This window comes from Strix aluco, chromosome W, assembly GCF_031877795.1.
Source record: "Strix aluco isolate bStrAlu1 chromosome W, bStrAlu1.hap1, whole genome shotgun sequence".
In the NCBI taxonomy this organism is placed as follows: Eukaryota; Metazoa; Chordata; class Aves; order Strigiformes; family Strigidae; genus Strix; species Strix aluco.
This window is the reverse complement of record NC_133970.1, coordinates 24,123,116-24,136,802: the sequence shown is the minus strand read 5'-3', so window position 1 is coordinate 24,136,802 and position 13,687 is coordinate 24,123,116. Positions and strand designations below refer to the sequence as shown.

Sequence of the window (13,687 nt, the reverse complement as noted above, 5' to 3'; positions counted from 1 at the left end):
TTTGTCTAAATTTTTCCAAATTTTTGTTCATAAGGCATTGTGGTATGTCAGCCTACTTTTAATTTTACACACAGAAATATTTTTCTGCAATAATTAGAAAATATTTCTAAGACAGACCTAGAAAACACTCAGGGAAAAAGGTTTCAGAATTATATAATTGTGGGAGTGTTCATATTCCTTCTTTATATTGCATAAATGGCCCAAAGGAATGATAAACCCAGCTCAGTCAGCCTCCTGAGGATTTTGTTGGTAAAAAGTAAATCAACAGATGAAGAATAGCTGTCATAGTAAATGTATCCCAAATTCCACTCCAACTCTGGAATGCAGTTACAGAGTGCTGGAGTTCTCCATTTACATTATGAGAATATAAAAAAAGGAATGGAAAACTGTTACAGTGTTGTTGTCATTGCTAGTTTCTAGAACTTTTTTTGGCCCTTGGAGGCAAAACACCACCAAATTTCTTGCTGTGTTTCGAACTGGAACTCAGTGGCATCAAAATCGGCATAATGCTTTTGTCCCTTCCAGTTTTTCTTTTGCTCTAGTAGACCGGATGACTTATATTTAACTTGTTCTATGATGCATAAGTGTTTACTACTGTAACAAAATATACTTATTTCAGGATACCAAAATATATAGAGAATAATCACATGTTAAATCAGCATGGTCCTGCCAGAAGCCATGGGATCAATTCCATCTACTGACCTGTCTTTTCTTTAGCATTGACAGGGTATGGTTATTTGGACAGCATCTATCTGTGCTTCTATTTAGCCTGGGCCTTTGCAACTGAGACCAGGCTGATGTGTCCATGGGGGAGAGAGAGAAGAGAAGGACATCCTTCATTCTGTATTAATATATGGGACAGTACTTTGACCTGTGAGATAGATTCCAGGAGTTTCCCATGTTACACTGGGTAATCACAGGATTAGTCCTAATTCTAAGGCATCCCCAGAAAGCAAATGAGAGTTACTTATATATGACAGACTCCTGCACTTTTGAGTCACTGTCCTGCAGAAATATTTCTCTATCACATTCATATATACAATTAATAAAAACATGATAAAGATATATAAAACTTACATAGTCATGAAAGGCTTTTGCTTCACTTGAATGTTCACATGTTTCTCGTCTTTCTGGAGCTGCACAGTAGAGATCCCAGAATACACTGCAAGTTAAGAAGTAACAGATATGGTGAGAAAATCATTGTAATTCTCATAGATTTTATGGTGTACACACACCACACATATGTGTGTGAAATAGACATATCACTTTCTAGTCAAGAGTTGAAAACACCTCTATGAAGGAATTCAGCTTTGTAAAACATCTATGAGGAATCCTGTTATCTGATTCTCTGAAGCAAGCAGTGCTTTTTAAAGAAAACCACTGTAGTGTAAACCAAGAAGCTAGTTTAATATACAAGCTTTCAGAGTATAAAGCAAATTAATAAAGCTCTGCATTTAACCTCATACCTCTGCAACTGCTGCAATTTACTACCACAAAACACTGGAAGGCACCGATTCATACAGTAATACTGTGATGTTGTGAAAAGGCAAGAAAATGAAGAGAAAACTGGGAGTTCTTCCAAGTTCCAATACTGTCCTTTAAACAAAAGTTAATAGAGAAACCAATGTATGGATAAGAGTACAAAATAGAAGAGTATGCTATCCTATAGCTCTTGGTTGATAAAGAATGAAAGAGTAACAGGAAATTATGATACTCCAATAAGTCTTCCCCTGCCTCAAATGGAGTTATACTTGAATTGATTCTAACACACTACAAGTATCTCTGAACTGTTAAGAAACAGTATATAAGATATTTCATTATGGCAGGAATGTTAGCCTCAAAGTTTCTAGAATGAAATTATCTATATGCTAGAACAATTAAAAGAATAAAATGTATTAGTTTCATTTTGTTTCTTTATTGTCTTAGACTTAACCCTCTAATTTAGCCCAGCACCATAATTCAGAATTGTGGAAAATTTGACCACTCTGCTGCAGATGATCAAAATTAAGGATAATGCAGACATCAGAGATACAAGGAACAAGTTCTCCTTGTCAGGCTTCCATCACTTAACTAAAAGCAGAAAGGTCAATAAAGAATATGTCATCTTCCACAAAGCTGTACAAATCACATGGGGTTTTATATTCAAGTGGGACTACTTTACAACTTATAGCTTAATTCTTGTACAGAATTCTTGTATGGATGGTTGTCCATATTCTCCATAATTTTGAATTCTTGCAAATGTAGACATATCGTATATATTCAAATCACTGCTAAATAGCAGTCTCTTTTTGCCTTGGGAATTTTATACATACAAATGTGCATATATATGTAAAATTTGTATATTTTCTCTAGACACCAATATATATAAGTAAAGAGCATCATGCATAAAAAATTACAAGTCAGCTCTGTGTCCTGCCCATATTCTGAGCTGAAAGAAATTGCAAAAGCAGCTACTACAATTTCAAGCTCATGGTAACATGCACTGCCTCTCATAAATGTCATAAATGCTGGTAGCTTGGGTTCAGCTAATGGCTTTCATATGCTATTCCCGTGACTAAAATGTGCACTAAAGACTGAGGAAGCTCACATCTATTTGCAGAGTCTCTATATATTTCTTTCAAATGAAGTTATTCAGGATATAGAGAATGACTTCTTAAATGCACATTTTAATAACAGATGGTAAACAAAGAAATGCAGACCATCTTCTTTCAAAGATGCTGCCTTATCAATCTGTTCAATATTTCTTTTCCTATATCTAATATCTATATACTCTCCTATATCTAATTTTCTGTTCTTTCAACACTTTATGATAAAATAGTTCTTGATACTTATCTTCACATCCTTTTTACAATGTTCACCTGAATTTCTTGCCTCCAGACATTGGAATTCACAATGAACATATTCTAAAAATCAGAGGAAAAGAAAATTGATACTTACCACCACCAGGAGTGCAAGAATCCGGGGGGCTCCCCGAGTGTGATGTTTTTTTCCCATCTTATCTAAAGAGAAACAGTAAAAACAGTCTGTACTCTTTTTGTGATCATTGTGACTAAAAAGCATTGTATAACTTATTCAGATACTGAAAAAGGAAGAATAAAAGGTTTTGTAGTTATGAAAGGCTTTATCATCATTGGTCTGGGTGGCCATATGACTTACACTGTGGTGGGTTGACCTTGGCTAAGGGCCAAATGCCAACCCAGCAGCTCTCACTCCCCCTCCTCAGCAGGACAGGGGGAGAAAATAGGATGGGTTGATATAAAGACAGGAGATCACTTACCAATTACTATCAGTCATGGACAAAACAGATTTGACTTGGGGAAATTAATTTAATTTATTGCCAATTAAAAAATAGAGTAGGATGATGAGAAACAAAATAAAAATTTAAAATAACACCTTTTCCCCCACTCCCCCCTTTTCCCAGGCTCAATATTTCTCCTTCATTCCCAACTCTCTCTACCTCCCCACCCCTCCACCCCACCCCCCATCACCCCTGAGCCTCTGGGGGGGTTACAGTCAGTACATAACAATTCCTCTCTGCCACTCCTTCCTCATCAAACTTTTCCCCTGCTCCAACATGGGTCCTTCCATGGGCTAAAGTCCTTCAGGAAAAAGTCTTCTGGAGCATGGGTGTAAAAGGAACAAGCTTTAGAAAACTCTTTTCTCTTAGGATATTATTATTAGCAGGAATAATTAATAAATAGATATTGTTTTATAGGTTTAATTAATAGAGCACAGGTGCTCTAGGAACAATATTGACAGTTCAATGCAGTATGCACAGGTGCTCTAGGAACAATACTGACAGTTTAAGCAACTTAGAAAAGCTAAGTAATGAAAAGCTAGACATAGATTAGTATATGTTAAATAGAACATTTTGAGTCTTTTCTCAGAAGTCTAAAAGTGAATTATGATGAAGATTGTTCAGAAGATAAGTAACCAGGATAACCGAAGGCTGTATCAATGAGCAGTGGTGTCCGAAGAGGAATTAGAATGGAACGATGTGGTGGTTTAGCCCCTGCCGGGGTCTGAGACCACGCGGCTGCTACCCCTCCCCCACAAAGGGAGTGAAATACAAAGCCCCAAGACTGAAATAAGGAAAGGTTTAATACAACAGTGCAATAGCAACACAACCAACAACAACAATAACAATAACAGTAATAGTGATAGCAATGAACAGAGCAAAATAGCTACCAAATACAGCAGTGGGAAGAACGATGTACAAAACCACGAGTGCACCGTGCTCCCGCGCCAGGAAAATGTGACCTGCCAGGAAGTGACGTCAGCATGGTATCTGAATAACCCGGCTAGAGCTCCCCCCCAACTGCTGGGGAAACTTAACCCTATCCTGGTTAAACCAGGACATAATCCACCCCTTTATTCTATACCATGTGCGTCACATCCAGCTGCCACTTAGCAATTAGCACTGACAAAGAAAAATTAACCAAAGCACAGTATAACTCACGGTGTGTTTTCACCCACAATCAAGTCCCCTTGTGGCACGCATCGGACCTCTCCATCCTTCTGCATCACCCACCAGGTGCACCCAGGTCCTTGAGCAAAGACAATGCCGTGGATGGGTTTGCCTTTGCCCGGTGCAGGACTAACCCAGACCATTTTTCCCAGCAGGTCCCTCATGCGCACCACAGGGACTTTATCCCCGTCCACAACACGTGGAAGTTTTGACTGAGCCGGGCCAGCTCGATTGGCAGATCCTCTTGTGTTCACTAACCAAGTGGCCTTTGTCAGATGTGGGTCCCAGTGTTTGAAGGTTCCACCCCCCATTGCTCTCAATGTAGTTTTTAACAGTCCATTGTAGCGCTCGATCTTCCCGGAGGCTGGTGCGTGGTAGGGGATGTGGTAGACCCACTCAATGCCGTGTTCTTCTGCCCAGGCATCTATGAGGTTATTTCGGAAGTGAGTCCCGTTATCCGACTCAATCCTCTCTGGGGTGCCGTGTCGCCACAGGACTCGGTCTTCAAGGCCCAGGATGGTATTCCGGGCGGTGGCGTGGGACACTGGATAAGTTTCGAGCCACCCAGTGGTTGCTTCCACCATTGTGAGCACGTGGCGCTTGCCTTGGCAGGTCTGTGGCAGTGTGATGTAGTCGATCTGCCAGGCCTCTCCATATTTATATTTCATCCATCGATCTTCATTCCGCTGGGGCTTCACCCGTTTGGCTTGTTTGATCGCAGCACACGTCTCACATCCATGGATGATCTCTGCGATGGTGTCAATGGTGAGGTCCACCCCTCGATCTCGAGCCCACCTGTGTGTTGCATCTCTGCCTTGGTGGCCCGAGGTCTCATGGGCCCACCGGGCTATGAACAGTTCACCTTTATGCTGCCAGTCCAAGTCCACCTGAGCCACCTCGATCTTAGCAGCTTGGTCCGCCTGCTGGTTATGCTGATGTTCATCAGTGGCCCGACTCTTGGGTATATGGGCGTCCACATGGCGCACCTTCACAATGAGGTTCTCCACCCGGGCTGCAATGTCCTGCCATACTTCAGCGGCCCAGATAGGTCTGCCCTTGCGTTGCCAGTTGTTCTGTTTCCATTGCTGCAACCACATCCACAGGGCACTTGCCATCACCCACGAGTCAGTGTAGATATAGAGCCTCGGCCACTTTTCTCGCTCAGCAATCTCCAAAGCCAATTGGATGGCTTTCACCTCTGCAAACTGGCTCGATTCACCTTGTCCCTCAACAGCTTCAGTGGTTTCTCGTGTGGGATGCCACACTGCAGCTTTCCATCGTCGATGTTTTCCCACAATGCGACAAGACCCATCAGTGAACAGGGCATATTGTTTTTCTTCCTCTGGCAGCTCGTTATATGGTGGGGCCTCCTCAGCACATTTCACCTCTTGTTCTGGTGACATCCCAGCATCTTTGCTCTCTGGCCAGTTTATGATCACTTCCACTAATCCTGGGGGGGTCGAGGTTCCCTATTCGAGCCCGTTGTGTTATCAACGCAACCCATTTACTCCACGTGGCATCTGTTGCATGATGTGTGGAGGGAGCCTTTCCTTTGAACATCCATCCCAGCACCGGTAGTCGAGGTGCCAGGAGGAGCTGTGTCTCAGTGCCGACCACTTCTGAGGCAGCTCGAACTCCTTCATACGCTGCCAGTATCTCCTTCTCAGCCAGGGTATAGTTAGCTTCAGAGCCTTTGTATCCCCGGCTCCAAAAGCCTAGAGGTCGGCCTCGGGATTCCCCATCTGCTCTCTGCCAAAGGCTCCAGGAAGGGCCATTCTCCCCGGCTGCGGTGTAGAGCACGTTCTTAATCTCCTGCCCTGTCCGGACTGGCCCGAGAGCCACTGCCTGGGTAATCTCCTGCTTAATTTGTTCAAAGGCTTGTTGTTGCTCTGGGCCCCATTTAAAATCGTTCTTCTTGCGGGTTATGTGGTAGAGAGGGCTCACAATCAGGCTGTAGTTTGGGATGTGCATCCTCCAGAACCCCACAGCGCCCAGGAAGTACTGAGTCTCCTTTTTGGTGGTTGGTGGGGCCATGGCTGTTATCTTGTTTATCACCTCCATTGGGATGTGGCGACGCGCATCTTGCCATTTTATTCCTAGGAACTGAATCTCCCTTCCAGGCCCCTTAACTTTCTGTTGCTTGATGGCAAAACCAGCCTTCAGGAGGATTTCAATTATCTTCTTTCCTTTCTCAAAGACTTCCTCAGCTGTGTCCCCCCATATAATGATATCATCAATGAACTGCAGGTGTTCTGGAGCCCCACCTTTCTCCAGTGCAGTATGGACCAGTCTATGGCAAATGGTGGAGCTGTGTTTCCACCCCTGGGGCAATCGATTCCAGGTGTACTGGATACCCCTCCAAGTGAATGCAAACTGTGGCCTGCGCTCTGGTGCTATTGGGATGGAGAAGAACGCGTTAGCGATGTCAATCGTGGCGTACCACTTGGCTGCCTTCGACTCCAGCTCATACTGGAGCTCTAGCATGTCCGGCACTGCAGCACTCATCGCTGGCGTAACTTCATTCAGGCCACGGTAGTCCACGGTCAGTCTCCACTCGCCATTAGGTTTTCTCACTGGCCATATAGGGCTGTTGAAAGGTGAATGAGTCTTGCTGATCACCTTCTGGCTTTCTAGTCGACGGATCAGCTGATGGATGGGGACCAGGGAATCTCGGTTAGTACGGTACTGCCGCCGGTGCACCGTCTTGGTAGCAATTGGCACTCGCTGCTCTTCAACCTTAAGCAACCCCACCACCGAGAGGTCCTCTGAGAGGCCGGGTAAGGTGGACAATTGCTCAACCTCCTCCAGGGCAGCTATACCAAAGGCCCACCGGTACCCTTTTGGGTCTTTAAAGTACCCTCTCCTGAGGTAGTCTATACCTAGGATGCACGGGGCATCTGGGCCAGTCACAATGGGGTGCTTATGCCAGTCCTTCCCATTTAAGCTTACTTCAGCTTCTAATAGGGTCAGCTGTTGGGACCCCCCTGTCACTCCACAGATGCAGATGGGTTCAACCCCACTGTGGCTTGATGGCATCAGGGTGCACTGTGCTCCAGTGTCTACCAAGGCCTTATATTCTTGTGGTTCTGATGTGCCAGGCCATCGGATCCACACCTTCCAGTAAATCCGATTATCCCTTCCCTCCACCTGGCTGGAGGCAGGGCCCCTCTAATCCTGCTCAGCATCACTCACTTGATCTAAGAGTGACTCCTGCAAGAATGACTCACAGGTCCCCTCAAGAGGGTCAAGCATAATATTGGCCATTCTATTCTGTCTGGGGGATTTCTGACTAGACACTGGAGCTGCATCTCTCTTGGAAGACTCCCCTTTCATGGTGGTCTTCCCTTTCAGCTGCTGTACTCGTGCAGCTAGGGCGGAAGTGGGCTGTCCATGCCACCTTCTCATGTTTTCCCCATTGTCGCGGAGGAAGAACCACAGGGTGCCCCGTGGTGTGTACCTTCCACTGCCCTTCTCTTGGGTGGGGAAGCGCCTGCTTCTAATGGCTGAGACATCGGCCCGTGCAGGTGGAACGTAGGACATGTCCTGTTCCACTTTCTGGAGCCTCTGAGACAGTTCCTCTACAGCTGAAACCAAAGCATGTTGGGAGGAAGGGAGACTTCCCTCATAGTGCCGGAGCTGGATAATCACTTCGTCCACTGTCTGAGTCTGGGTGTCTCGCCACCAGGATGCTGCTGCTAATGCTTTGGAATGTGCCTCTGGTCCACTTTGCAGGAACTTCCGCCACATCAGCTGTGTGCAAGGGACCTGATCTGGATCCATTGGTGACTGCTCATCATTCAGATCACCATAGATCATGTCAAACACAGCCATTTCCCTGAGGTTTTGGATGCCTTTCTCCATGTCGGTCCACTTGCCTAACCGACATAGAGCATCATCCTTGTAGGGGTACCTCTCCCTCACAGCGAGCAGGAGTCGCTTCCAAAGGCTGAGGGTTTGAGCCTGTTTCCCTATTGCCTTGTCAATACCAGCCTGCTTGGCTAAAGGTCCCACCTGCTTGGCCTCTCTCCCCTCCAATTCAAAACCAGCAGCTCCACTATCCCAGCACCGGAGCAACCAGGTGCAAATTTGCTCACCTGGAAGGTGGCTGAAATCCTTCCGCATATCTCGCAACTCACTCGGGGATAAAGATCAGATGGTTACCTCCGGCTCTTCCTCCTGCTCTCGTGATGGGCCTGGTTCATTATCACCCTGTGCACTGCAGGGGATTTTTTGGTATATTTGGTTTTCCGTATCGGGGCAACTGATATTGGCACTGCTTGTCCCTCTGGCCCAGTTGTTGTGCTGGTGGAGGCGACTGGTACTGGCACTGCCTGTCCCCCTGGCCCAGCTGCTGTACCAGTAGGTTCACTTTCAGATCCTGCAGCCCCTTCTCCCCCTTGAGGGCAGTGATCAGTGTTAAAGATGACACGGTAGGCATGGGCAAGCCCCCAGCACATCGCAGTGATTTGTGTCTCCCTGGGTTTGTCAGATTGGGAGCACACCTTTTCCAAATACTCCACCAGTTTATCAGGACTCTCCATTTGTTTGGGAGTGAAATCCCAAAGCATTGGAGGTGACCACTGACTCAGGCACTTGCCCATCTTTTCCCACACACCTTGCCATTTATAACTATCTGCCCTCAGGGCAGGTTTCCGGGTGGTGCTATTGTTGGAGAAGTACCGCATGGCCCAAAACAAGATCTGGCAGACATTTAGAAAGCACTGTGCCGCAAGCACACTGGTCTGGGTGCTCCAGGGATAGCTGAAACTCTCAAAAACCGAGAGGATCTCTTCCCCTGGCTCACCCATGGAGGGGGTGAGACCCTTAACAAAAGCCCAGGCAGCAAACAGATACCGGTTCACCCCCACAAGCAGCGATACTAGCCCAGTATAAGCAGTCAGTAGCCAGTACAGCAAAACAAGTCCCTTGGCACATTTTCCATCGAGAACAAACACCAGCACTGCGAACACACAGTGGATATAAGGATTAATCCAGCCCCACCACGCAAGCAAATTGCCCAGCATTGCAAACGTTTCTTATCAAACAAATACAAAAAAACCCAGAAAAAATTACAATTAACAGATTGCTCTAACACACCTTCTCCTTTTGTCCTTATCTCAGCCTTTTTGTGCCCCACGTTGGGCACCAAAAGTTGTGGTGGTTTAGTCCCTGCCGGGGTCTGAGACCACGCAGCCGCTGCCCCTCCCCCACAAAGGGAGTGAAATACAAAGCCCCGGGGTTGAGATAAGGACAGGTTTAATACAACAGTGCAACAGCAACACATCAAACAACAACAATAACAATAACAGTAATAACAATGAACAGAGCAAAATATCTGCCAATACAGCAGTGAGAACAGAGCAAATCCCACAGTACACGCGGTAACCGACTGTCCCGCTTGGGCGCCAGGATGTGACGTCCGCATGGTATGTGAATAACCCAGCTAGAGCTCCCCCCCTACTGCTGGGGAAGCTTAACCCTATCCTGGCTAAACCAGGACACTCCTGCATCCCTGTCTTTTAACCTCAGTGGGCAGCTAAGCCTCACACAGCTGCTTGCTTACTCTCCCCACAATGGGATGGAGGAGTGAATAGGGAGGTTAAAAGTGAAAAAACTCATGGGTTGAGATAAAGACAGTTTAATAGGGAAAGCAAAAGCTGCATGCACAAGCAAATCAAAATAAAGTATTCATTCACCACTTCCCATCGGCAGGCATGTGTTCAGCCATCTCCAGGAAAGCAGGGCTCCATCACAGGTAACAGTGAGAGGACAAACGCCATAACTCCAAATGTCCCCCCTTGCTCCTTCTTCCCCCAGCTTTATATGCTGAGCATGACATCTTGTGGTCTGGGATATCCCTTTGGTCAGTTGGGGTCAACTGTTCCAGCTGTGTCCCCTCCTAACTCCTTGTGCACCCCCAGCCTCCTCACTGATGGGGTGGGGAGCAGAAAAGGCCTTGACTCTGTGTAAGCATGGCTCAGCAACAGCTAAAACGTCCCTGTGTTATCAACACTGTCTTCATCACAAATCCAAAACATAGCCCCATGCAAGATACTACAAAGAAATTTAATCCTATCCCAGCCAAAACTGTACAAAACCATGGAGAAGACCATGGAAAAGCAGGTTGTCCACCTGCAGTCCATGGAGTACCACGCCAGAGACTGTGGAGGATTCCGTGCTGCAGCAGGTGGATATGCCATGAAGGAAGCTGCAGCCTGTGGAAAACCCTTGCTGGAGCAGGCTTCTGGCAGGAATTGTGGCCCATGGAGAGGAGCTGATTCTGGAACAGTGTTTTCCTGAAGGACTGTACCACATGGAAAAGACCCATGCTGGAGCAGTTTGTGAAGGACTGGACTGTATCCTGTGGGAGGGACCCCATGCTGGAGCAGGGGAAAAGTGTGAGGAAGAACGAGCGGCAGAGATGAAGTGTTATGAACTGATGCCAGCTCCCTTTCCCCATCCCCACTGTGCCACTCAGGGGGTGGGTGGAAGAGGTAGAAGAGTTGGGAACACAGGGCTGAAGTAGAGCCTGGGAAGAAGAGGGTGGTGGTGGGAAGGTGCTTTTAGTTTTGTTTTTGTTTCTCACCATCCCACTATTTTTAATTGGCAATAAATTAATTTCCCTGAGTTGAGTCTGGTTTGCTCAACTGGCAAGTGATTTCCCTGTCCTCATCTTGACCCACGAACTTTTTCATCTTATTTTCTCCCCCTGTCCTGTTGAGGAGGAGAAGTGAGAAAGTGGCTTGTTAGGCATCTGGCAGCCAGCCAAGATTAACCCACCACACTCCTCAAAAAAATAATAGAATTATATGCTAGTAATAATAATTTGGAGGTGGGAGAGGGAAGGAAGAGAACAGGAGGGTTGCTTTAGGTAGATACCATGGAAAATTCATGTAACAGCTAGGTAAAAGGGGTAAAAATTGTGGTAGTATCAATTTATGTTTATATTAAAGTATGTTTTTGACAATTTTTTTTTCTTTTAGTAAAGCAATGTAAAAATAAGAGGAAAAAGAGATTCATGGAGAGTACAGTCTTGGCTTGCAGGATTAATTTTGATCATTTTGATTTTAGGATATATTTGCAAAATGAGTAGTTGACAGTTTAACTTCTGTGACATTTGAATTTCAGGAAAATATTCAATATAGTGTCTTGACATGTTTCTCTTAAAACTAATTAAAACTTGGACTATAGAGAAAATGTCAGATCTGAACTAATGCAATCTGAGAATATATCACAGCTTTCAAATTCAGACTGAGACTAGCCAAAAGACAATGAGTACGCGGTAGAGATAATTAATAATGTATTGGATTGGTATGAGGTGTCTGTTAGGTTTCACGCAGAGCTGTGAGCTTGTTTATCCCATCCATTAGCAATGCAGAGGGGCAAAGACTGTGCTGGTAATGCTTGTAAATGGTTGTATGTTGGAACAAAAGGCAGTTATCACTTGAAACAAAGAAATTGACTCAACAGTAAAGTTTTTACTGTTAATCAGGTATTCTTTATTAGCAGTGCTGGGGTCGCCCTGGGGATTCTCCACCATAAAGGGCTCCCAAGAATTAGCAAGGGACATCAGTTTACATACACACAAATCATACATATTCATTAGATTTCCTGGAAAGGAGTGTCTTATGATAATGAGTTCCCGGAATTCATTTACATTAGTAAAAATAGAGTGAGGGTCTTTGGTGGTCGAGGGAAGAAGTAAATAGTCTTCTCCACAGTGTTCACTAGTTGACCCTCTTTCCAGAGCATGCGCTGTAAAGTAAAGTCCAGGTGCCTTCTTCCTAAATCAGCAGAATCATCCTCCCTATGATAGGATCTCTGTGTCTCTTTGTTTGAGTCCCCCTTATCTTAGTTTTCCCATTCTAGGAGTTGCCCAAGTGTCCATTGAAGGCCTTGAGTGTGCTATCAGTGATTTACGTAGGGATCCTAACGAGCATTTTAATCTTACCTAAACAAAGAGACCTAAGGAAACAGTTGAGGAGTCAGGAGTCCTTGAGAAACAAATGAAGCAAAACACAAGCAAAGCTGAGAAACAAATGAAGCAAAACACAAGCAAAGCTTTCACAGTTTAGTCTTAATAATTGTCAGAAATTCATTTGTTTGAGCCCTTTTACACTAATACAGAGAAACCTGGAAAAAAAACCTGATAGTTGATCTGAAAGTCATAAAATGAGGTTCAGATTGAGAAAACCGTACACTAATACAACTTGGAGGAAATAATCTAAGACACAATTTAAATGGCAAGTGGTAAAAGCAGCACTTGTGGGCTGTAAACCACAAAATAATAGCTCTAACCCCACTCTCTACCCCATGTGAGTCAGCTGTAGTTGTTAGAAAATTATTATTGACATGCAGGATGAAAATAAGAGAACAGCAGTTGAGAGAAGTCAAAAAAAAAAGTCTTCTAGACAAATAATTTACAATATTATGAAAGTTATGACTTTCCATCTGTCTTTGTACTTTTCTGACTCATGCCTGTTGAGAAGCAACTGCTCTATTGCAGTGAATTAGTTACTAGAATGCTTCAGTTTTAGGAGATATCCAGGTGGCATAGGAGGAAATTGATATTGTTTTGGTTGCTCCTGAAAGAGCATGGCTGTCTGGGCTCAATGCCCTCTCAGCTCTGGCAGTCCTTAGATGCCAGAACAGTTTGAGTGGATTTTTTACAAGATGAAATACTTCAGGGTAGCTTTAAAACTGACTATTGGAGCATAAAAGAAGTAAGCATATGTAATATGACCAATATAGCTGTCTGTGATATCTAAAGAGTATAAATAACAGAGATTAAGATTCCTTCCTTAATGTTCTACCAGAGAAAGTGGCTAAAAGTAATGGAACAAAATTAAGAAAAAGAAAATTTAAGTTGGATATAATGAAATCACTCTGATATTAGATAACTTAGAGATGGTTGTCTTAAGCATTTCTACATTTTTGTGATGCACTGTGTCTAGTTTACATTTCATAGAACTGATTCACAGATCAATAAGTTCCAGAAGCCCTCTCCTGGTCTTTCTCACTTACAACATGCACTGTGGTTTCCATGTCTTTGTGGTCCCTGTTGAGTACAGCCTTCAAAGTTTTGTTGCCTTCGTCTCTAAAATGTAGGACCTCATGGTCAACTAGCCTTTTCCTGGATCTCTGGATTGCAGAGACCTAGTCTCTTGGTCTGCAAATTGCTTCCTTTCTAGAGACATGGTGTGAAGTAATTGAATGAAG

At 44.6% G+C, this 13,687-nt stretch overlaps 2 protein-coding genes across 7 annotated transcripts in view; one reads left to right on the top strand and one right to left on the bottom strand.

The window, feature by feature from the left end:
* The window catches only part of LOC141917788 (single-stranded DNA-binding protein 2-like), a 294,301-nt gene that overhangs the window by 132,706 nt on the left and 147,908 nt on the right, over positions 1–13,687 (bottom strand). For 4 of the 6 annotated variants that reach the window (XM_074811311.1, XM_074811312.1, XM_074811314.1 and 1 more), the window contains exons 3-4: positions 2,938–2,999; positions 1,078–1,162 (exon numbers count right to left, since the gene is read on the bottom strand). The exons of 1 other annotated variant lie outside the window; for it this stretch is intronic. In XM_074811311.1, coding sequence (XP_074667412.1) covers positions 1,078–1,162; positions 2,938–2,999 — 147 coding nt within the window. The remainder of the gene's footprint in view (positions 1–1,077; positions 1,163–2,937; positions 3,000–13,687) is intronic. One more of the 6 variants, XM_074811313.1, reaches the window with a different exon arrangement.
* Positions 1–13,687, top strand: part of LOC141917790 (uncharacterized) — a 318,604-nt gene that overhangs the window by 228,212 nt on the left and 76,705 nt on the right. The gene's annotated exons all lie outside the window — the stretch shown is intronic.